Consider the following 23034-nt stretch of genomic DNA (forward strand, 5'->3'; position numbering starts at 1 on the left):
GGAACACGCGGCGTGGGCTTCACATCAGGACGTTGGCGCGCGTGTCGGGCAGCCGCAGCCCCACGAGTCCCCCGCCAACCAGCACAGCAGACGCCAGCAGGATGGGGATGGCCTTGGTGATCCCGACTAAAGAGCCGAAGATGAGGTTGCCCAGCACCGCTGCCAGCTTACACATGGCATTACAGAACCCGAAGCCTGTGCCCCTGAAACCGGAGGCAGAAAGACAATCACATGGAACACTGACACAAATTACGAGGGAAGTCACCGACGTTTATGTTTTCACTCACACATTAAAAATTATTTGAGATTTTTTTTTCTAGCTCACAATTACCCCGCTCTCCCAAGCCCTCCTGGTCACCGCTCCACCCCCTCTGCAGACTACCACGTGCCTCCTCCCATACACGTGGAGTCGCCAGCCGCTACTTTTCACCTGACAGTGAGGAGTTTCACCAGGGGGATGATCACGCTATTCCCCCCCTGAACAGGCGCCCCGACCGACCAGAGGAGGCGCTAGTGCAGCGACCAGGACACACACCCACATCCGACGTCCCACCTACAGACACAGCCAATTGTGTCTGCGGGGACGCCCGACCAAGCCGGAGGTAACACAGGGATTCGAACCAGTGATCCCCGTGTTGGTAGGCAACAGAATAGACCGCCACCCCACCTGGATGCCCTAAACTGTTTCTTTATTTACCTTGTATTTAGTTACTTTCTAATATACACTCAAACATCGACCCATCCATCCATTATCCAAGCCACTTATCCCAGTTGGGGTCACGGGATGCTGGAGCCTATCCCAGCAGTCACTGGGCAGCAGGTGGGGAGACACCCTGGACAGACCAGCAGACCATCACAGGGCCCACACATTCACACCAAGGGACAATTTAGTACGGCCGATTCACCTGACCTGCATGTCTTTGGACTGTGGGAGGAAACCGGAGCACCCGGAGGAAACCCACGTGGACACGGGGAGAACATGCAAACTCCACACAGAGGACAAACCAGGACGACCCCCAAGGTTGGACAACCCCGGTGTTCGAACCCAGGACCTTCTTGCTGTGAGGCGAGCGCGCTCACCACTGCGCCACCGTGCCGCTAGACCCAAACAACCATTGCAAAATGAACTTGGTGATCATTTCAAACGAGGTTCGGTTGGCAGTTTTCTGGTTGAACCAAGTGACATCACGCACCCCCATTTCTTGGATAGTGTGACTGTGACTTGGTGCTACAGCATGACGTTTTATAAATATGGCTGTGAAAACAACTTCTTGGTGTTGAAAAGGAAACTTAATACTCCCCATTTGTAAGTCAAAGTGATCATCTGGAGTACAACGCAACTCGCTCAAGTAGATGTTTAGATAATGCAGTTACACGTATGGTCAATAGGCAACCGTGACACGTCACACAAGGTGGCACACACCTCCTGTCCGTTGGGTACATCTCGGCCGTGACGACGTCCAGGGAGTTCCAGGCAGAGATGCTGAGGCCGTTGTAAAGACAAAGCATGAAGATCATCATGGACTCACTGGTGCCAAACCACAAGAAGAAACAGCTGATGCCCGACAGCACCATGGAGCCCCCTGCAGGACAAAACACCAAACATCATCCGGCGTCTTCTACATCTTAGATACAGGTCTACAGTGACGTCAGTGAACAATGTACCAAAAAGATCAAAACGCTTCACCCTCAAAGGCCCACAAAGAGGATATCCACACAACCCAAACTACACATGGCTACCATTCACACCAGTGAGAAGTTACAGGAGGCGCCCGAGGATCACAGGGCATCATGCCGTACCTAACATGCTCAGCCGCCCTATCTTGTCCATCAGGAGGGCAGAGACTATGTTGCCAGGCAACACAGCCAGCGTTCCCAGGAAGTTCACGAAGTAGACCCAGTAGGCGCTGTAGTCGTCATCGAACGTCATCTGACAACCGGTCTTGTTGTGGTGGAAGGAGCTGTTGATCACCCTCGAATTCAGTAGCTTGGAGTCGTCGATATCTGTTTATGCAAAAGACGATGTTGAGCACAACTGGAAACTTCACAAGTCCTAGAAGAACGACACAACTGAGGTAGGGATCCTCCAACCGGTTCACCTTCACACCCGTCACGACAACTTAAAGCAACGTGTCAAGTGTCTCAACCCTGGAGTGTTTACTTTACATGATGTCTGGCAACAATTGGTTTCTCTTTTGGGGATCCCCTCCCCCCCCCTTCTCCCCAATTGTATCCGGCCAATTACCCCACTCTTCCGAGCCGTTCCGGTCGCTGCCCCACCCCCTCTGCCGAGCCGGGGAGGGCTGCAGACCACCACACGCCTCCTCCCATACATGTGGAGTCACCAGCCGCCTCTTTTCACCTGACAGTGAGGAGTTTCACCAGGGGGACGTAGCACGCGGGAGGATCACGCTATTCCCCCCAGTCCCCCCCCCCGAACAGACGCCCCGACCGACCAGAGGGGGCGCTAGTGCAGCGACCAGGACACACACCCACATCCGGCTTCCCACCCACAGACACGGCCAACTGTGTCTGTAGGGACGCCCGACCAAGCCGGAAGTAACGCGGGGATTCGAACCGGCGATCCCCGTGTTGGTAGGCAACGGAATAGACCGCTACGCTACACGAGCGCCCGATGTCTGGTAACATTTAAATGAGATACATGTAAGAGAAGTGTACGCTTTAACTCCTAAACGTCTTTAAATATCAACAATAATTTGAAATAATTTTGACGATTTACCGAAGCATCGGGAAAAGTGAAGTTTGAAGTTAATGCAACGTGCATGGATAAGAAGACACACCGGCCGCTGGCTCGCGGGTCTGACCCTTTAGTCTAGCGGTTAGCGATGTGTCCCGCGGTGCGGGCGATACGGGTTCGCTTCCCGGCCGCGGCAGTTCCTGAGGTTACGTTGTCCCCCCCCGAATTCGCTGTAATACTTTTTGTGGGGTTTCAACCGTGTAGGTGTGCACATCTTTCAAATGTGCAGTGAAGAGCCTTGAGAAATAATCAAGCGATTCATTAAAAAATATTCATTACCACCCAGCAAAAAAACAGCTCCGGCAAATATGTTTACACCATTCAGCTTGTGAATTTTAAACGTCTTCACGTGCACTGGGACCCACTGGTATCTCCATGTGGGATTACATATTACATTATATTACCTACTACATATTACATGTGGGATTATACTCTAATCAATTCCGCATGCGTAAAGGTGCATTTGGGGCAGATTCAGTATGGAGAATTATTTCTGGCATCCATCCCTAAATAGAAATATTAAAGCAACTCAGTGGACACAACAACAAAGCGTAAAGCTCTGCTCTCATTTTCTCTTCTTCTTCGTTCCCTTTCACTCTCCCAGTCTCCCTCCATCTGTCTTTCTCGTTGTGCTCTGCTCTGCTCTGCTGGGATTTGTCGCTTCGGGCAAAGAGACTTTATTTCGCATGTGGTATTACCATCAACCTGACATGCCCTCACTGTTTCACGTCCAGCTGCTTTCTGAGTGCTTAGGGGAACCGTTCTCCAGCTCTCCAGCCCCCACAAGACCTGACTCAGCCGCAGCTCTCCTGGAGCACTTAAACCTGTCTTTCTTCACCCGGCCTACGGCTTTCCCAGCCCGAAAATCATCACACTGTAATTTACGGTAACACTTTAGTATGGGGAACGTAGTCACCATTAATTAGGTGCTTATTAGCATGCAAATTAGCAACGTATTGGCTCTTAATTGGTCATTATTACGTACTCATTAATGCCTTATTCTGCATGGCCTTATTATGCAACCAGTAAGCCATTAACTATGAGTTTTCCCTCTATGACCTCAGAAGTATTGCTTATTAGTAGTACCATCTCAATATGCTTTGCTTAGTGTGGCCTTTATAAGGTGGTAGTACCACAAGAAGAGTTATTCTCCCTTACTAACACTTAATGAATATGCTCTGTTCTTACATAACAACACACAAAACTACAAGTGTTCATAGTGTTAAATTACTCTAAATTAAGTTTTTGTTACTTAGAATATGTTCCCCATACTAAAGTGTTACCTAATTTACATATCAAATGCAGGTAAATCTTGATTTGACCTCTTCTCGTCTCCAAAGAGCTGACAATTATATTTTATACGGCTTCGCCACCACCCTGAGGAAACACTACCATGCGGACCGCCCCAACGCTGTGGCAACGCTGCGTAAAGTGAGTGACATATCTACAGTATGGAATGGGTGATTTATCATCCCCATTCTCAGCTGCAAAAAAAAACTAAAAACAACAGGGAGACAGAGATGGTGTCAGAAGAGTTTTTCTCTAGTTTCATGAGATCATCATGTCACCAGCAAATGCAGGGGATGCACTCCATGATGATCAAATCCAGCTGAACTATCGTGTGACACGACATTCCAGATTGAACAAAAAAGTGAATTTCTTCTCGTTAAGGTCACTGACGTTTGAAGCTCATCTCTGCTGTAGACTGCGACAGACTTCTGACACTAGCGTTAGCTAGTGACAGATGCAATTTATGTATTATGTTGGTAAACTTTCTGTATTATGTGCTGGCCATTGTTGATGCAAAGCTGAAACAACAGCAGCAAGGCTCAGCTACTAGTTGCATGAGCCTTGACTGGAGCGGAAATCCCTGCAGGGCAGACAAATTATTGTTTTACCTACACTACGTCACAATACGTACGTGTCAGAGCACACGTTTTTGCGAGACCGAAATACGTGTATATGGACACGTATTAGTTGCCACTGGGGCCGCAATCCCGTCTTCTGGCCACTGGGGGCGCAAGAAAAAGGGCGGACAGCGTCATGGTGGCAGCAGTCCTGCAACCAGCATAGTAGATGAATGCGGGAGGTGCGGCAAGACGCAGCACACCGATGAGCGGAAGTGTCCTGCAATGAACAGGAAGTGCAGCAACTGTCATAAAAAGGGACATTGGGCGCGTGTATGTCACGCTAAAGCGGTGAGAGACGTCACTGAACAGCTTAAACAGCTGTACTTTCTGGGAGAAGTTGGCAAAGACAGCAGTCAGGAACATTCGCTCCGCCATCTTTGTTCAATATTTTTGACATTCTATTGCGTCATGACCATGGTCATGACAGACCTAGTAGGCTACAGGGCGCCCCTAGCGGCATCTGTGAGATACGTGTCAATGAACACGTATAAGTGACTTGCAGAAGCGTGTCCATACACACGTAAAGAGGAGGTGACCGGTCTAGTCAGTGATAGCAATAAAATGGACAAAACGGACGGATGAAGAAGCTTAAAAGTTACCAGTTTATGCCACAACACTGGTTTTTGTGCAGAGTGGTGGACCTCATTCAAAGATCTCTGTTTTATGTTAGTGACTAGGGTTGAATAACACATCTTGAAATCAAAGAAGGTTGAATCAGTTCATCTGGACAGAGAGTTTACTGACAGATACGTGTCATCACTCATCTAAGTGACCTCTTCAGCCTCAACTGACTGCAGGTGTCCCCACCCTTATAAACAACACAGTGGCATAATGACCCAAACCAACAATCGTGTGCAAATATAGGCGTGACCATTAACTAGAGTTTCAATGGCCATGTGTACTACAGGGAACGACCATCCCTGAACCGAGGCAGGTGGCCTAAGAGTACACCTGTCTCCATCTTACAATGCTGTGATTGCAAACATTCCCAAATCCTTTGTGAATAGTACAAATGGCTATTGAAACGCTAGATAATGGTCATGCCCATATCAGCACATGAAACTGATCGTTGTTTTTGGTCGTTATGCCGCTGTATTATTTAGAAGGGTGGAGATACCTGCAGTCAGTTTAGACTGAAGAGGTCACTCAGGGGACCAGAGGGTGTGCTCCAACTGTCAGGGCATCACATTGCTCAGCCTCCCAGGGAAAGTCTACTCCAGGGTGCTGGAAAGGAGGCTCCAACCGACTGTCGAACCTCAGATCCAGGAGGAACAATGCAGATTCAGTTCTGGCCGTGAAACAATGGTCCAACTCTTTACCGTGCTGAGGGAGGCATGGGAGTTTAACAAGCCAGTCTACATGTGTTTTGTGGACTTGGAGAAGGCTTATGGCCGTGTATCCTGGGGCACTCTGTGGGGGGTACTGCGGGAGTATGGGGTACCGGGACAGTTGCTACAAGCCATCCGGCCCTTGTATAATCAAAGTGACAGCTCTGTCCGCACTCAAGTCAAACAAGTTTTCGGTGGTTGTCGGACTCCGCCAAGGTTGTCCCTTGTTTCCAATTCTATTTGTGACATTCATAGACAGGATCTCAAGGCGCAGCCAAGGTGAGGAGTGTGTCCATTTTGGGAGCCTCAGAATTGCATCTCTGCTCTTTACAGATGATGTGGTTTTGTTGGCTTCATCAGAACGCGACCTCCAGCGCACTCTGGGGCAGTTTGCAGCTGAGTGTGAAATGGCCGGGATGAGAGTCAGCACCTCCAAGTCTGCGGCCATGGTTCTCTATGGGAAAATGGTTGATTGCTCCCTCTAGGTTGGGGATAAGTTGTTGCCTCAAATGAAGGAGTTCAAGTATCTTGGGGGCTTGTTCACGAGTGAGGGTAGGATGGAGCGGAGGACTGACGGGTGGATTGGTGCAGCATCAGCAGTAATGAGGACGTTGTACCAAACCATTGCGGTGAAAAGGGAGCTGAGCCGGAGGGCAAAGCTCTCAATTTACCAGTCAATCTTCGTTCCAACCCTCACCTATGGTCATGAGCTCTGGGTAGTGACCGAAAGGGTGAGATTGTGGATACAAGTGGCTGAAATGAGTTTCCTCTGTAGGGTGTCTGGGCTCAGCCTTAGAGATAGGGTGAGGAGCTCGGACATCCGGAGGGAGCTCGGAGTAGAGCCGCTGCTCCTTCACGTCAAAAGGAGCCAGTTGAGATGGTTCAGGCATTTGATTAGGATGCCTCCTGGGCGCCTTCCTTTGGCGGTTTCCTGGGCACGTTGAACTGGGAAGAGACCCCGGGGTAGACCCAGAACTCGCTGGAGGGACTACATGTCCAATCTGGTCTGGGAACATCTTGGGATGCTCCAGGAGGAGCTGGAGGGTGTTGCTGGGGAGAGGGACATCTGGAGTGCCCTACTTAGCTTGCTGCCACTGCGACCTGACCCTGGAGAAGTAGCTGATGATGAGATGAGATGAGACGAGATGATATGATATGAGATGAGACGAGATAAGATGAGATGTCACTTAGATGAGTTATGAAATGTATCTGTCAATAAATGTTGTATCCAGATGAACTGATTCAACCTTCCTTGATTTTCTTACCTGGATTATTGAGTGACCAGGATTCAATAACATATCTTGAAATCAAATCATAAAGACAAAGATATCTTGTAATCTTATTTCATAGTAACATGACACTTACACTCCTCCTCTCAATCACAACCTGGTGGTGTATGTGTGTCTCAGTGACCCTGAGAGTTAGGCTGTTGGGGGCCTTGAGCAAAGCAAACTTGTCTCAGATGAAGGGCCAGACAAATATGAATTGTTTTAAGGCGCTGAATTTTTAAGACGTAGGATGTGATATTTGGACAACTGATTGCTGGTCTTCAGCCTAAAGAAGAAATGTTATGTTGTTGCCTTATAGGCTCAGGACTTACAATGCGCTGCAAAGATGGTGGGGTGAAATGCATGTCCATCAAGGAGCAGGAGCAGAGGAGATCTTGGCGTTTGACAGATGTGACCAGTATAAGGCTCAGCTCCATACAGGAGAATAGCTCTGAGCAGTTTTCTGCTGAGCACTTTTTCATGGTAGGGAGCCAGATCCTTCTGAGCTCTGGCTGGGTTGGCAAGCAGTTGTAAAAAAAATTGGGTTGTCTTAATATGGCTTTAGGTTGCTTAGAAAATAAACACAAAAACGCAGACAATGTTTCCATGCATTTGTGCTGAGCAGCAGATACCCGGTCTCTTTGCAGACGGTGAGCGAGACTGTGGAGGGAGCTAAACCCAGCACCTCCATTCACTGTTGACTTTAAAGGAAAATTCGTCGATTCTTATACTTATCTCTGTCTATCTGCGACTGGGATAGCATATAAAAAAATACTCGCACTTGCTCCTGATCATTTTTGCATCTCTGCATGCGAAAGGTTTTTTTTTCTGTCCGCCAAATGACGTCACGATACATCACTCTGCAGACAGAAAAAACTACAGCCTAGCATGGCTACCCACCGTTCAAAAACTCATCCTCCTTCTCTCAGCTAAGATGCATTTCCAGTGGTGTACATGATGTCCCACAACCCTAACGCAGAGGATTTTATAGAAGATGATACAGACGCTCGAGCACAATTCGTTCTGGTACATGTAGGCGCTGTGGGAAAGACTCTGTGAACAGAGTAACATCATTTTCTCCATCAGGATAGAACCCAGTGAGGACTTCGTTGTTTCAACTGACTACACTACTCATCAGTGTTGATTGCACATACACAAAACAATCGGTGACATTTCCCCTTAAACAATGATGGGGAAACCGGGGAGGGGGGGAGGGGGCGTGATCAGCCTGCCTGATTTCAACCTGAGAGGGTTTTCATTATTGGACTTTGCCACTAATCATTAACAACCTCCACAGAACCCTGTTGTTTGACTTTGTAGCTGTATTGTAGACTCACTAGCCCTTGGCTAACGGGTCGGACCCTTTAGTTGATCGGTTAGCGCAGTTGCCCGTGGTCTGGGCTATCCGGGTTCGATTCCCGGCTGCGGCGGATTCCCGGCTGCTCCCTGAATTCCGCTACATCGGTGTGAGAAGTGGGCTGGTGAGACAGTGAGGTCATCGGAAGCGCGTGTGCCCAGGGGCGTGAGGGAGCTGACATGCTGAAGCGCGGGGATGTGCTTCCCGAAGGAAGGGGGCAGTGTAATGACCACCGATGTGTAGACTCGCTACCCTTTGGCTAACGGGTCGGACCCTTTAGTTGACTGGTTAGCGCGGTCACTGGTGGTCCGGGCTATCCGGGGTTTGATTCCCAGCTGCGGTGGACTCCCGGCTGCTCCCTGAAGTCGCTACAGTATTATCATCGGATCAGAAGTCACGATCCCAGAAATATGTGGATGAAGAGTTGTGAGCTGTTACCTGATTAGCAGAGGAGTGTAAGCTGGACCAGATAGAATGGAGGCGACATGAAACACTGGTGAGTGAGAGCTTGCTGAAAATGTTCTGTTCAGGACTCTCCTCACAACGATTTTCAGTTCATCGCTGTGTCTAAGAACGGGAGTTTCTGCTACAAGTCGACCTGAAGGAAGTTGCGCCTGGGACTCCTGGACGCTGTTGCGGATGCGTGTGTGCGTGTAGGTTTTGTGTTTGCTCACACTTACCTGTGTTGTAAAAGAAGGAATCCACAAAGGTACAGTTGTTGAAGACTGATCCAACCGAGGAGACGTCTTCAAAATAACAGTTCTGGAAATAGGAGTCGACGAAGGTGACGGCCTTGAACTTCATACTAATAAACCTGAAAAGGGGGAGGAGAGGAGTACAGGAGGTGCAGTGAGGAAAGAGGACAAACATGAAAAGAGCAACTGCTGAAAACTGATTTGTCAAAAAAAAAAATCCACAAATTATGTATCCGGGTAGTGTGGCGGTCTATTCCGTTGCCCACTAACACAGGGATCACCAGTTCGAATCCCTGTGTTACCTCCGGCTTGGTTGGGGCGTCCCTACAGACACAACTGGCCGTGTCTGCGGGTGGGAAGCCGGGTGTGGGTACGTGTCCTGGTCGCTGCACTAGCACCCCCTCTGGTCGGTCGGGGCACCTGTTCGGGGGGGGGGTGAGGGGGAACTGGGGGGAATAGCGTGATCCTCCCACGTGCTACGTCCCCCTGGTGAAACTCCTCACTATCAGGTGAAAAGAGACGGCTGGTGACTCCGCATGTATGGGAGGAGGCACGTGGTAGTCTGCAGCCCTCCCCGGATCAGCAGGGGGGGTGGAGCAGCGACCGGGACGGCTCGGAAGAGAGGAGTAATTGGCCAAGTAAAACTGGGGAGAAAAAGATCCCCCAAAAAAATACCCAATTTATGAAGCAGGATTAAGGAGGGTAAGCACTTTCAAACCATATGAAGTGTCGCCAAAGGGGTTGATGTTAAAGTCCACCAAATAAAGATGCGTAACGGTCCCCTTAGCGTCCATCAGTGTAAAATCAATAGGCCACAGTACGGTGGTTACAAACGCTGACGCGGTTTCTTCAGAGTACCTCAAGAGGAACATAATGTGAAGGCTTGGCCCATAATGGCAGCTCTTACACACCCACGCCCACATATATTTACTGTCTTTTAGTCCAACAAACTCGTCCCTGTGTCCTTTCATGAACCAGTAGATGGTTTTGCATTGTGGCGCACTGTAAGCACGACTTGCTGAAATAAAGGAAGCTGGAAGCACACCAGCGTCTTCTCTAATGTGAGCCTTACCGGAGCTGCTGCAGACACACACTGCTGTCATATTGACTTTTATCTACTCTGAAAATAACCGTTCACTCCAGTCCCCCGTGGAAAGAGGAACAATAAATACAGCAGGATGGTGTGGCTGACCTCTGACCTTTGTGTAGGAGAGAATAATAGCTGGAAGGAGATGAGCCAAGGTTTAGATGTGGGTGTAAGAAAGTGAAACGGACAGAGAGAGAGGGAGGGAGGGGGTGGGGGGGCCCTTTGGATTTCCTGGTGGTGGTGGTGCAGATAAAGACACAGCAATAACATTATAGGCGCTAGGATGATGTTTGCAGGAAGAACTGCTGTTCCTGGAGGGGACAAGCTGCTTTGACCAAATGCATTATACTTTATATGTCACTGGTGGTTTCATTATTTCTCATGTAGAAGCAGTTCTGTTCTGGGCGTGGCGGTCTATTCCGTTGCCTACCAACACAGGGATCACCAGTTCGAATCCCTGTGTTACCCCCGGCTTGGTGGGGCGTCCCTACAGACACAACTGGCCGTGTCTGCGGGTGGGAAGCCGGATGTGGGCATGTGTCCTGGTCACTGCACTAGCGCCTCCTCTGGTCAGTCGGGGCACCTGTTCGGGAAGGGAGGGGTATAGCGTGACCATCCCACGTGCTGCACCCCCCTGGTGAAACTCCTCACTGTCAGGTGAAAAGAAGTGGCTGGCGACTCCACATGTATGGGAGGAAGCATGTGGTAGTCTGCAGCCCTCCCCGGATCGGCAGAGGGGGGCGGAGCAGCAACCGGGACGGCTCGGAAGAGTGAGGTAATTGGCTAGATACAATTGGGGACAAAAAGGGGGGGGGTCCAATATATTATATATGTATATATATGTATGTATATATATGTATATATATGTATATATATATGTGTGTGTGTGTATATATGTGTGTGTGTGTATATATATATATATATATATATATATATATATATATATATATATATATATATATGTGTGTGTGTGTGTGTTTGTTAGTTTTGTAGAAATGGTCCATGTCGCTGTCGTCATGACGTCATTCATTGTCAGTAAAACAGTAACTGACCAACATGGCCGTTCACGTTGCAGCCAGTCACTTATGAGCCCCAGCCTTGCCGTGTCTACCTGTCATTTAGGAAGACTCCGTTTCTGTGGATCTGGTTCTCAAGGGTGAAATTGAAGGTGAAGTCGTCAATCCGCTCGTTGTTGTGGGTCTTCACTCTGGAGGCGTACTCGTCTGCCTGCAGGTGCTTGATGACATCAGGGAACCACACAGACAGCCCGTAGTACCTGCACACAGGGACAACCAGCAGCGTCAACTTACATCCCCGGATTAATATTTGAAGAGACCATTAGGTTTGGTATCTTTATGGCACCGCTGGGGTGGGGGGGGGTGTTGGGGCTTGCGGAGTTGTTACACGGTGAGGGTAACATGTTGAGGGGGGCTGTGAGGGTTTACTGCAGCACAGGTAGATACTGACTTTACAGCTGCGTGGTGCATTGACTTGTTTAGTAGGGTCAATGCACCACGGTTGGTGTACATCTGTGTGTGTGTGTGTGTGTGTGTGTGTGTGTGTGTACTGTAAATGTCTGCATGCATGACTGTGTCTGTGTGTCTCTGTGGCGTGTGTAGAGTGGATACAAATGTTTATATATGTTTTTGTATGTGTGTTTATACCATATATATATAAACATGCACTACAACTGATGCAGAGCATACACACACACACACACACACACACACACATAGACACACACACACACACACAAGAAAAGAAAAATGGGTTAGGCCGAACAGGACTAGGCCAGGTTGTAGTAGAACAAACCACAATAAAATACCACAAAACAAGACTGCATCACTTCAGCTTTGTGCAAACAATGTGTCTCTCTTTACAGTTTCATGAGACGGAGACCACCTCTTTCTGGCACTTCGTTCATGAAACCACCAGCAGAGGATGTGGGAACGCTAACTGCTGCTTTAATTATACGGCTTATTCCCAGTGATGCAGTAAGCGTTCATTATGGTGCTGTAAATGAAAGTATAAACCAGTCCACCGAGGCTCTGTGATGGAGCTTGATTCAGCCATCACTGAAAGATACATGGAATCAACTCTACAACCGTAAAGCGAGGGAGGATTACTAAGAAGAGCAAAGTGGGATGTAAAGGTAATAACGGTGGAGGGATAATTATTTTGAAGATATTATGGAAGGGAGAGAGAGAATTTGTGGATAAACAGGACGAAGGTAGAGAACAAATGGGAAGAGCATACTGGACAGAAACGTCTCACCCGAAGGACAAAGTGAACCAGACTGCAGCCAGCTTTGTAGTGTTGTCTTTCACTGGATACTGGAAACATCTCATGAACGTCAACCATATCTACGTGGAGGAGGAAAACAGTTTTATTCGATAAAACTCCTATTTCATCGAGCAAAACGGAAAAGGAAAACAGTTTAAAATAAATAGAATAAATATAAAAAATAAGATGAATAGAAAAGAAAAAACAGAAAAGAAATAAAATAGATAAAATAGAAAAACATTTATTAAAATTACAATTAATTAAACTTTAAATCATTTAACTTAATTAAAATTAATTAAAACGAATTAATTAAATTAAACGTTAATCTCGATTAAATACAAAAGCAAAACAGTTTAAAAAATAAATAGAATATAAAAATAAAATGAATGTAAATTAAAATGGGAAAATAAAAGATAGAATATAAAAAATAATTAAAATTCAAATTAATTCAAATTAATTTTAATTTAAATTAATTAATTAAAAATTAACCTCGATAAAACAGAACAGGAAAACTTTTGCTTGATATAACTAAATATTTTATTGTGCTATATAATAAAAGACTTGTCAACCAAAAAAAAAACGGCGACGTACTCCTCTGAGTTCAGTCTTAATCATGAAAAGGGCCTTGGCAGCAGGGTTGGCTGACTCATTCTGCATCTCCACCAGCTCGTCCAGCTGTTTGGGGATTTTTATTCTGTTTACCTGCAGAGGGCGACAGTGAGCAGTTAACAGCAGCTCACACTGCAGCAGAAGGAAGGCATAAAAGCAATGGTGTGTGTACTCACTGTGAAGACTCTTTCAGGCTCTCCACGAGCACGCATATTAGTGTCATGGATGTGTTTCAACACCATCCAGGCTTCATCATGTTTACCCATCTGATGAGAGAGAAAGTGAGATCATTCACACACAATCATACATAACAGAATATTATCTATCTATCCATCTATCTATCTATCTATCTATCTATCTATCTATCTATCTATCTATCTATCTATCTATCTATCTATCTATCTCTCTATCTCTCTCTCTCTATCTATCTCTCTATCTCTCTATCTCTCTATCTATCTATCTATCTATCTATCTATCTATCTATCTATCTATCTATCTATCTATCTATCTATCTATCTATCTATCTATCTATCTATCTATCTATCTCTTACCTGTAAAAAGAAGCGGGGGCTCTCAGACATAAAAGTGAGGGCCACTACTGCAGAGACACATGGCAGAGCACACACCACAACAAACACTCTCCAGCTGTGAAATTGGTAAGCTGAACCCATGCTGAAACTCCAGCCTGCAAAAATCACAGAAAGCACACACACACACACACACACACACACACACACACACACACACACACACACACACACACACACACACACCGGGGTCGTTTCATTCAGTCTTTCCTCTTACATACATCTTGGAGGAAAATCTTGCATCATGCAAAAATTGCAAAAAAAATCACGGAAAAATTTGCAAAAATCTTGCAAAATGCATCTTGGAAACAAATTACGTATTAAAACACAAACACGTAATCAGTTGATCTGGAGCTGGCACTTACACATAGACAACACAAATCTGTGAAAGCAGAGATAAAGTAAATTATGGTAAAAACTTTCGTCTTTTCAACATCATAACATTCACTACTAATTAGACGCCTTATCCCATATTCATGTAAAGCAGATCACTCACATTCATGATTATTGGAAAGAATAGAAATTAGAAATTTAAGAGATAGTAAAGTTTTTCCCCCTTTTTTCCGGCTAAAGATATGTTGGCATTTCCCTCAGATGGTAAACCTGATTGCATTAGCACGGGAAGGGGGCGCTGGGGGGGGGTTGTAGCGCCCCCTAGCGGTGGGTGCAACCCCCCAGTAGTGGCAGGTGGCTGTGTAACATCTTAGACCCAACAGTATGCCTAACTTTTCCTAACGTGGAATGTACATTTTTAACAATGAAGTGAGTCAACACTCCATTCCAAATCTGCTACACACGCGCCTTACAAACAAACAATGACGTCATACTGTAGCGACCAGGGGACGCGGTCGCTCTGACTGGGTTGTGGCTAGATAGGATACAGCCACGGACGGAAGTGACGTAAACTCTCGCCGGGCGTATTTCGTTGCGATGGCGATAGCTAGCCTAGCTAACCTCCCGAGCTACCGCGAGTTTGGACTTTGGTTTTTAAAGCCAGACGAATGATGAGTCGGATGAATTAGTTTTACTGAAAATAACTACATTTCACTTAATAAAAACTGGTAATTGTCTATTTTAAATGAAATATCACTGTAGCTCGTGCGTAGATACTGCTTCCCAATGCTAGCAGGCCAGCTAAGGCTAAATAAAATGGTAGCTAACGTTAGCTAGTCTGCGACACTGTAGCTATTGATCCATAGAGATAACATTATATTTAAAATGTTAAATATAATGTTAGAATATAATTATAATATAATTGTAAACTACTAATAAGACCCGTTAGCCCCTAGCTAACGGGTCTGAGCCTTTAGCCGAGCGGTTAGTGATGTCGTCTTGTGGTGCACTACACCCCGTATCGAATCCCACACCGGGCAAGAAAATAACCGGTTACATAATGTTATAAATGTGCATTTATCCCTATTAAGTAATTGCGTTTGCCACGCTCCGCCAGGAGCCTTGCCTTTTGTCGAAACAACTAATTTCATCAGTGTGTCCCCCTATTTTTTCAAAATTCCCCCAAAAGATCTACGCAAAGGGAAACCGTGAAAATAGCCTTCGTGGGCTTCTTCTGAATTTGCCATAGCAACGAAATATGTGTCACTTCCGTCCGTGGCTGTACCCCATCTAGCCACAACCCGGAATACACCCGGCGAGACTTTGCGTCACTTCCGTCCGCAGCTGTACCCCATCTAGCCGCAAGCCTGATGGTTGGCGGTTCTGCACTGGGGGAGCGCAATGGCTGATGGGCCTGTTAATGTTAGATTTAAAATTGTGTTTTAATGATGTGGTGTTCATGTTGTGGTTATTATTGTGTTGTTGTTTTGGGGTTCGACTCAGACTAAGTAGGAGACCGTTTACTGACTAACTGACTGTGACTGATGTCGCCACTTGTGACATGGCGGGGGGGGGGGCTCGTTACGTTGTTGTCAGTTCTGGTCCATTCTGGCCAGTGTGAATAAAAGAGCACTGCCAGGGTCGTGTGGTGTATGGGACACAGGAGTTGTGATTGAAAACAGATCTCTGCCTCACGACTCAGTCTTCCACGCCGGCTCGCCACAATACTTTTCATTTTAGTTGGCAGCCCCCCGACTTAAAACATCTTCCCACGCGCCCGCCTGACTGCCCTAGTGACAAACGATACTGCATAACAAGGTCAGTGCGAGGGAAAAATCTGAATATTCTCAAGCTTTCAGGGCAAAAAGGTGCATGACAATCAACCCCCTCTGAATTGCCTACTTAACATGGGGGCATCAGAGACACCATGTGACGCAGATGACACACTGGGGTCAGTAAAATACCAATGAAGTCTGAGGCCGCACGTGGGCGTTAGCCAACTACACTTTCTGGGTAGACTTGTGGAAGCCTGGATGAGGGGTTTTACTACAACACTGACACTGTCCTCTTCATCTACACTTTGCTCTTCATCCCTTTCAGTGACAAGCTCCGTGGTGTTTACTGATTTGAATATCTGTCAATAGCTTAAAGGAAAGATAAATACAGTGATCTGTTGGATGACTGAGAATAATGGGCTCATACAATTAAGACGTCCCTCTTTGAAAGCCAGTTTTTGAGCAGAATTCTTTCATCGCTGAACATTTCACATTTCTAACCCGCTATATTCTCCAGCTGGTTTGTGTAAATGCTCTAACGTCACGTACTCTTCACACATGCTTCACACAAGGATGCTGTTAGTCTAATTTGTACTTGCTGCCTTCAAGTCTCAGCAATCTTGCCTACGAAAGCTGATTTTAGCTTACACACTTTGTCTTTCTTCTTGTGTCACGCCGGTCAGAATAGAAGAAAGAGAGTGTCGTAAAGCTGAATGCAGGTGGCAAAAAAAACCAAACAAAACAAAAACAAATCTTACTGTTCATTATGAAATCTATAAAGAGAGACTGCACATTTATAATTTGGAACTGAGAAATGCAAGGCGATCTTAATTCATCTGAAATCACTGCCAAAAATAATAATAATGTGCATGCCTTGTTTTCTACTGGTGACAGGCTAACAACCCCCACCCAGTGGCAGTAACCTCTGAATTTCTATCTACCAGGGCCGGCAATGCATTTTTTCTGCTTCTTTAATGACAAAACTCATGAAATTTAATAGACAGCCAGTGCCTCCATATTAGGTACAGGGCATGTATTGTCCCTAAGCCCTCCAAAAATCAATTCAAATAGCATGTCACAATTTGATCCCATCAACCATAAAAACCTGGGGGACATTATACAACATCTGAAATCCTCCTCCTGCTGCCTTGATATTCTGCAAACAGGCATTTTCAAAAATGTTTCTAATTGCATGTCCTCAGATGTACAAATTGTCAACACATCTCTCCTCTCAGTTCTCTTCCCGCAGGCCCTGAAAACTGCAGCCATCAAGCCCCTCTAAAAAAGAATAATCTAGACACTTCACTAATGAACAGTTGTAGGCCCATATCAAACCTCACATTTCTGAGTAAAATAATCGGAAAAGCTGTTTTCCTGCAGGTCAACAACTTTTTGGCACTAAACAACCGTTTCAATGTCGTCCACTCAGGATTTTGACCACACCATAGCGATGAGACTGCTGTTGTTAAGGTCTTTAATGACATCCACTTAAGCACAGATGGTGGCAGAATCTCAGTCCTGGTATTATTGGTTCTCAGTGCTGCATTTGACACATTTTACTACAACATATTACTGGACCGATTGGAAAACTGGGTGGGACTTTCTGGCACAGCACTAAACTGATTAGAACCCTACTTAAGGAACAGCGACTACTTTGTGTCTATTTTTTTAATTTGTGATTACAAATGTGAGCGTACAAAAGTAACCTGTGGAGTTCCCCAAGGATCCATTCTTGGCCGCTTCTGTTCAACATCTATATGCTCCCACTAGTCCAGATTACGGAAAACAACAAAATATGTTACCATAATTATGCAGACGACATACAGATTTACATTGCCATATCACCAGGGGCCTATAATCCCATACAAGCACTGAGTAAGTGCATTGAATAAATCAACTATTGGCTAACTCAGAACTGAAGTAATTGTATTTGGAGCCAAGGAAGAATGACTAAAAGTCAAAACTCAGATACAATCAGTAATGTTAAAAATCATGAACCAAGCCAGAAATCTTGGTATAGTCATGGACTCAGACCTGAATGTATATAGCCACATGCAAAGTCTGCCTACTATCACCTGAAGAATATATCAAGAATTAAAGGATTTATGTCTCAGCAGTATTTGAAAAAACGTGTCCATGCATTTATCTTCAGTTGACTCGGCTACTGTAATGGTGTCTTTACAGGTCTTTCTAAAAAAGAAAAAGAAAAAAATCAATCGATCAGCTGCAGCTCATTCAGAACGCTGCTGCTCGAGTCCAAGAGTGGATCACATCACTCCAGTCCTGAGGCCACTACATTGGCTCCCTGTCTGTCAAAGAATTGATTTTAAAACCCTGTTCTTGGTTTATAAAGCACTGAATGGTTTAGGGCCAAAATATATTTCTGATCTACTGCTACACTATGAACCACCCAGACCTCTCAGATCGTCTGGGACAGGTCTGCTTTCTGTCCCCCGAGTCAAAACTAAACATGGAGAGGCAGCTTTCAGTTTTTATGCACCACATATCTGGAACAAACTCCCTGAAAACTGTAGGTCTGCTGCAACTCTCAGTTCCTTCAAATCAAGGCTGAAGACTTTATTTGCCGCTGCCTCTTATTAAATAAAACTTGAAGCTTCTGATTTTAATCTTACACTGCACTCTAACTTTTATTCTCTTTTTGTTTTTAAATATATTTTTATTGCCTTATGTTGCTTCTCTTAATGCCTTTTATGTTTTATGTAAAGCACTTTGAATTGACTTGTTGCTGAAATGTGCTATATAAATACATTTGCCTCGCCTTGAGACTATGGCACTGAACCAATAAATTCAAATAATATAAGAGGCATGTATATATAAAATAAATTCAAATAATATAAGAGGCATGTCAAACCAATAAATTCAAATAATATAAGAGGCATGTAACCCAGCCACCGAGGATGCACAAGCCAGTGCATCCTTAGTGCCGGTCCCAAGCCCGGACAAATGGGGAGGGTTGCGTCAGGAAGGGCATCCGGCATAAATCTTTGCCAAACCAAATATGCGGGTCATAAATAAGATTTCCATACCGGATCGGTTGAGGCCCGGGTTACCAACGACCGCCACCGGTACTGTTAACCAGCAGGGTGTCGGTGGAAACTATGCTACTGTTGGGTGAAGGAGAAGGAGAGGGGGAAGGGTAGGCGTGTGGAGGTGAGAGTCTGAATTTTGAATGTTGGCACTATGACTGGTAAAGGGGGAGAGCTGGCTGACATGATGGAAAGAAGAAAGGTAGGCATACTGTGTGTGCAAGAGACCAGGTGGAATGGGAGTAAGGCCAGGAGTATCGGAGGTGGGTTCAAACTCTTCTACCATGGTGCAAATGGGAGGAGAAATGGGGTAGGGGTAATTGTGAAGGAAGAATATGTCAACAGCATGCTGGAGGTGAAGAGAGTGTCAGACAGAGTGATGAGTATGAAGGTGGAAATCGAAGGTGTGATGATGAATGTTATCAGTGCATATGCCCCGCAAGTTGGGTGTGAGATGGACGAAAAAGAAGAATTCTGCAGTGAGTTGGATGACGTGGAGGAGAGGGTACCCCAGGAGGAGAGAGTGGTGATTGGAGTGGACTTCAGTGGACATGTTGGAAAAGGGAACAGAGGTGATGAGGAGGTGATGGGTAGGTATGGATTCAAGGAGAGAAATGTGGAAGGTGATGGGTAGGTATGGATTCAAGGAGAGAAATGTGGAAGGACAGATGGTGGTGGATTTTGCGAAAAGGATGGAAATGGCTGTGGTGAATACATATTTCAAGAAGAGGGAGGAACACAGGGTGACGTACAAGAGTGGAGGAAAGTGCACCAGGTGGACTATATCTTATGTAGAAGGTGACCTCTAAAAGGGATTGGAGACTGCAAGGTGGTGACAGGGGAGAACGTAGCTAGGCAGCATCGGATGGTGGTCTGTAGGATGACTTTGGAGATCAAGAAGAGGAAGCGAGTGAAGACACAGCCGAAGATCAAACGGTGGAAGCTGAGGAAGGAAGACTGTTGTGTGGAGTTCAGGCAGGAGTTAAGACAGGCACTGGGTGGTAGTGAAGAGTTGCCAGGTGGCTGGGCAACCACTGCAGAAATAGTGAGGGAGACAGCTAGGAAGGTACTTGGTGTGTCATCAGGACAGAGGAAGGAAGACAAGGAGACTTGGTGGTGGAATGAGGAAGTACAGCAAATTACACAGAGGAAGAGGTTGGCAAAGAAGAAGGGGGATAGTCAGAGACATGAAGAAAGTAGAGAGCAGTACAAGGAGACACAGCATAAAGCAAAGAGAGAGGTGGCAAAGGCAAAGGACAAGGCGTGTGGTGAGTTGTATGACAGGTTAGACACTAAGGAAGGAGAAAAGGACTTGTACCAATTGGCTAGACAGAGGGACCGAGCTGCAAAGGATGTGCAGCAAGTTAGGGCGATGACGGCTAGAGATGGAAATGTGCTGACAAGCGAGGAGAGTGTGTTGAGAAGGTGGAAGGAGTACTTTGAGGGGCTGATGAATGAAGAAAATGAGAGAGAGAGAAGGTTGGATGATGTGGGGATAGTGAATCAGGAAGTTCAGTGGATTAACAAGGAGGAAGTGAGGGCAGCCATGAAGAGGATGAAGAGTGGAAAGGCAGTTGGTCCTGATGACATACCTGTGGAGGCATGGAGGTGTTTAGGAGAGATGGCAGTGGGGTTTTTAACTAGATTGTTTAACACAATCCTGGAAAGTGAGAGGATGCCTGAGTAGTGGAGAAGAAACATACTGGTACCGATTTTCAAGAACAAGGGCGATGTGCAGAACTGTAGCAACTACAGAGGTATAAAGTTGATCAGCCACAGCAGGAAGATTTGGGAAAGAGTAATAGAAGCTAGGTTAAGAGGAGAGGTGATGATCAGCAAGCAGCAGTATGGTTTCATGTCATGAAAGAGCACCACAGATGTGATGTTTGCTTTGAGAATGTTGATTGAGAAGTATAGAGAAGGTCAGAAGGAGGTACATTGTGTCTTTGTGGATTTAGAGAAAGCATATGACAGGGTGCCGAGAGAGGAGGTGTGGTATTGTATGAGGAAGTCGGGAGTTGTAGAGAAGTATGAAGGAGTGGTGCAGGATATGTATGAGGGATGTGTCACTATGGTGAGGTGTGTGGTAGGAATGACAGATGGGTTCAAGGTGGAGGTGGGATTACACCAAGGATCAGCTCCGAGCCCTTTCTTGTTTGAAATTGTGATGGGCAGGTTGATGGACAAGATCAGGCAGGAGTCTCTGTGGACGATGATGTTCGCGGATGACATTATGATCTGTAGTGAGAGTAGGGTGCAGGTTGAGGAGAGCCTGGAGAGGTGGAGGTATGCACTGGAGAGAAGAGGAATGAAAGTCAGTAGGAGCGAGACGGAATACCTATGTGTGAATGAGAGAGAGGACAGTGGAATGGTCAGGATGCAAGGAGTGGAGGTGATGAAGGCATTTGAGTTTAAATACTTGGGGTCAACTGTCCAAAGTAACGGGGAGTGCAGAAGAGAGGTGAAGAAGAAGAGAGTGCAGGCAGGGTGGAGTGGGTGGAGAAGTGTGTCGGGAGTGATGTGTGACAGAAGGGTACCAGCAAGAGTTAAAGGGAAGGTTTACAAAATGGTTGTGAGACCAGCTATGTTATATGGTTTAGAGACAGTGGCACTGACGAAAAGACAGGAGGTGGAGCTGGAGGTGGCAGAGATGAAGATGCTAAGATTTTCACTGGGAGTAACGAAGAAGGACAGGATTAGGAACGATTATCTTATAGAGACAGCTCAGGTTGGACGGTTTGGAGACAAAGCAAGAGAGGCAAGATTGAGATGGTTTGGACATGTGTGGAGGAGAGATGCTGGGTATACTGGGAGAAGGATGCTGAATATGGAGCTGCCAGGGAAGAGGAAACGAGGAAGGCCAAAGAGGAGGTTTATGGATGTGGTGAGAGAGGACATACAGGTGGCTGGTGTGACAGAGGAAGATGCAGAAGACAGGAAGAGATGGAAACGGATGATCCGCTGTGGCGCCCCCTAACGGGAGCAGCCGGAAGTAGTAGTAGTAATATAAGAGGCATGTATGTTACATCCACAAAAGCCAAATTTGAGAGGTGATCGATAAAACTAATGCACAGACCTAAAATAGGCCTGCCTTAATCCAGAAATAATCAAGACTACCAAAAAACAAGATTAAAAAAGATAGCAATCACACAAAAAAACAACATAAACAATGACATCACATACCATGACACATCACTGTTACTGTTAATGCACAATATAAACAGTGGGTTACACAATTAAACAATGAACTTAGATATCGGGGAGATCAGATTGCATAAATGCAGATAGATTTTACGGATCATAGCGTGGACCTTTCAGAATAGGGCCAAAAGGGATACCAATACTCATAAAGTAGTGAAGGTATGCCACGGGAGGTAAATTTTTAGCTCTTCTAGTCAGAGGCCACCTAGCAAGCTGGTCCAATATTTGTCTGAAAGCAGAAAAATTAGTGTCCAATTCTGCTTTCAGAGACTGCATTGACGGGCGAATCTCATTCCCAAAGTTTCTCAGCTCCTCTCTAATTGGCTCCGCTCTAATTGATTATCTATATAACTGTATCACTGGTAACGCACATGTCTATTCTGATAGCGGAAATCTCCAACTGTAGCTGACCATAATCGTGTCTGGAGTTAGAGATGCCATATCACAGCTGTCTGTATAGGGCAAGGCCGGTGCTTTGTCCGTGACCAGTAAATAATCCTTGAATCCTTCTGTGCCTCTCAGTTTCATCGGATGTGCTGTACTGCCAAAACTGTTCTCAAACAGTCAAAAAAAAGGGATCAACACGACAGTAAAAATGAAAATAAAAACGATATCGCCACAAAATTCACAAAAGCACTTGCTTATTAGTGGCAACAATGGGAAAATATGTCAGTTGCTAATTGCATCCCTTTTTGCATTGAAGAGCAACACGTGGGGAGTTTCTCAGCATTGAGCCCATACGTGATGGTGCACGTTGCTCTTCCAGCAGATCGCATGGTTCCTCCTTGCTCACGAC

At 45.9% G+C, this 23034-nt stretch overlaps 1 protein-coding gene across 1 annotated transcript in view; it reads right to left on the bottom strand.

The window, feature by feature from the left end:
• Positions 1-19: 19 nt before the first annotated feature.
• Positions 20-23034, bottom strand: part of LOC130121947 (synaptic vesicle glycoprotein 2C-like) — a 27920-nt gene continuing 4905 nt past the window's right edge. The window contains exons 2-10 of the mRNA XM_056290937.1: positions 13847-13980; positions 13472-13561; positions 13278-13388; positions 12678-12766; positions 11515-11679; positions 9302-9435; positions 1801-2004; positions 1424-1583; positions 20-203 (exon numbers count right to left, since the gene is read on the bottom strand). Coding sequence (XP_056146912.1) covers positions 20-203; positions 1424-1583; positions 1801-2004; positions 9302-9435; positions 11515-11679; positions 12678-12766; positions 13278-13388; positions 13472-13561; positions 13847-13980 — 1271 coding nt within the window. The remainder of the gene's footprint in view (positions 204-1423; positions 1584-1800; positions 2005-9301; positions 9436-11514; positions 11680-12677; positions 12767-13277; positions 13389-13471; positions 13562-13846; positions 13981-23034) is intronic.

Source organism: Lampris incognitus, chromosome 12 (genome assembly GCF_029633865.1).
Source record: "Lampris incognitus isolate fLamInc1 chromosome 12, fLamInc1.hap2, whole genome shotgun sequence".
NCBI lineage: Eukaryota > Metazoa > Chordata > Actinopteri > Lampriformes > Lampridae > Lampris > Lampris incognitus.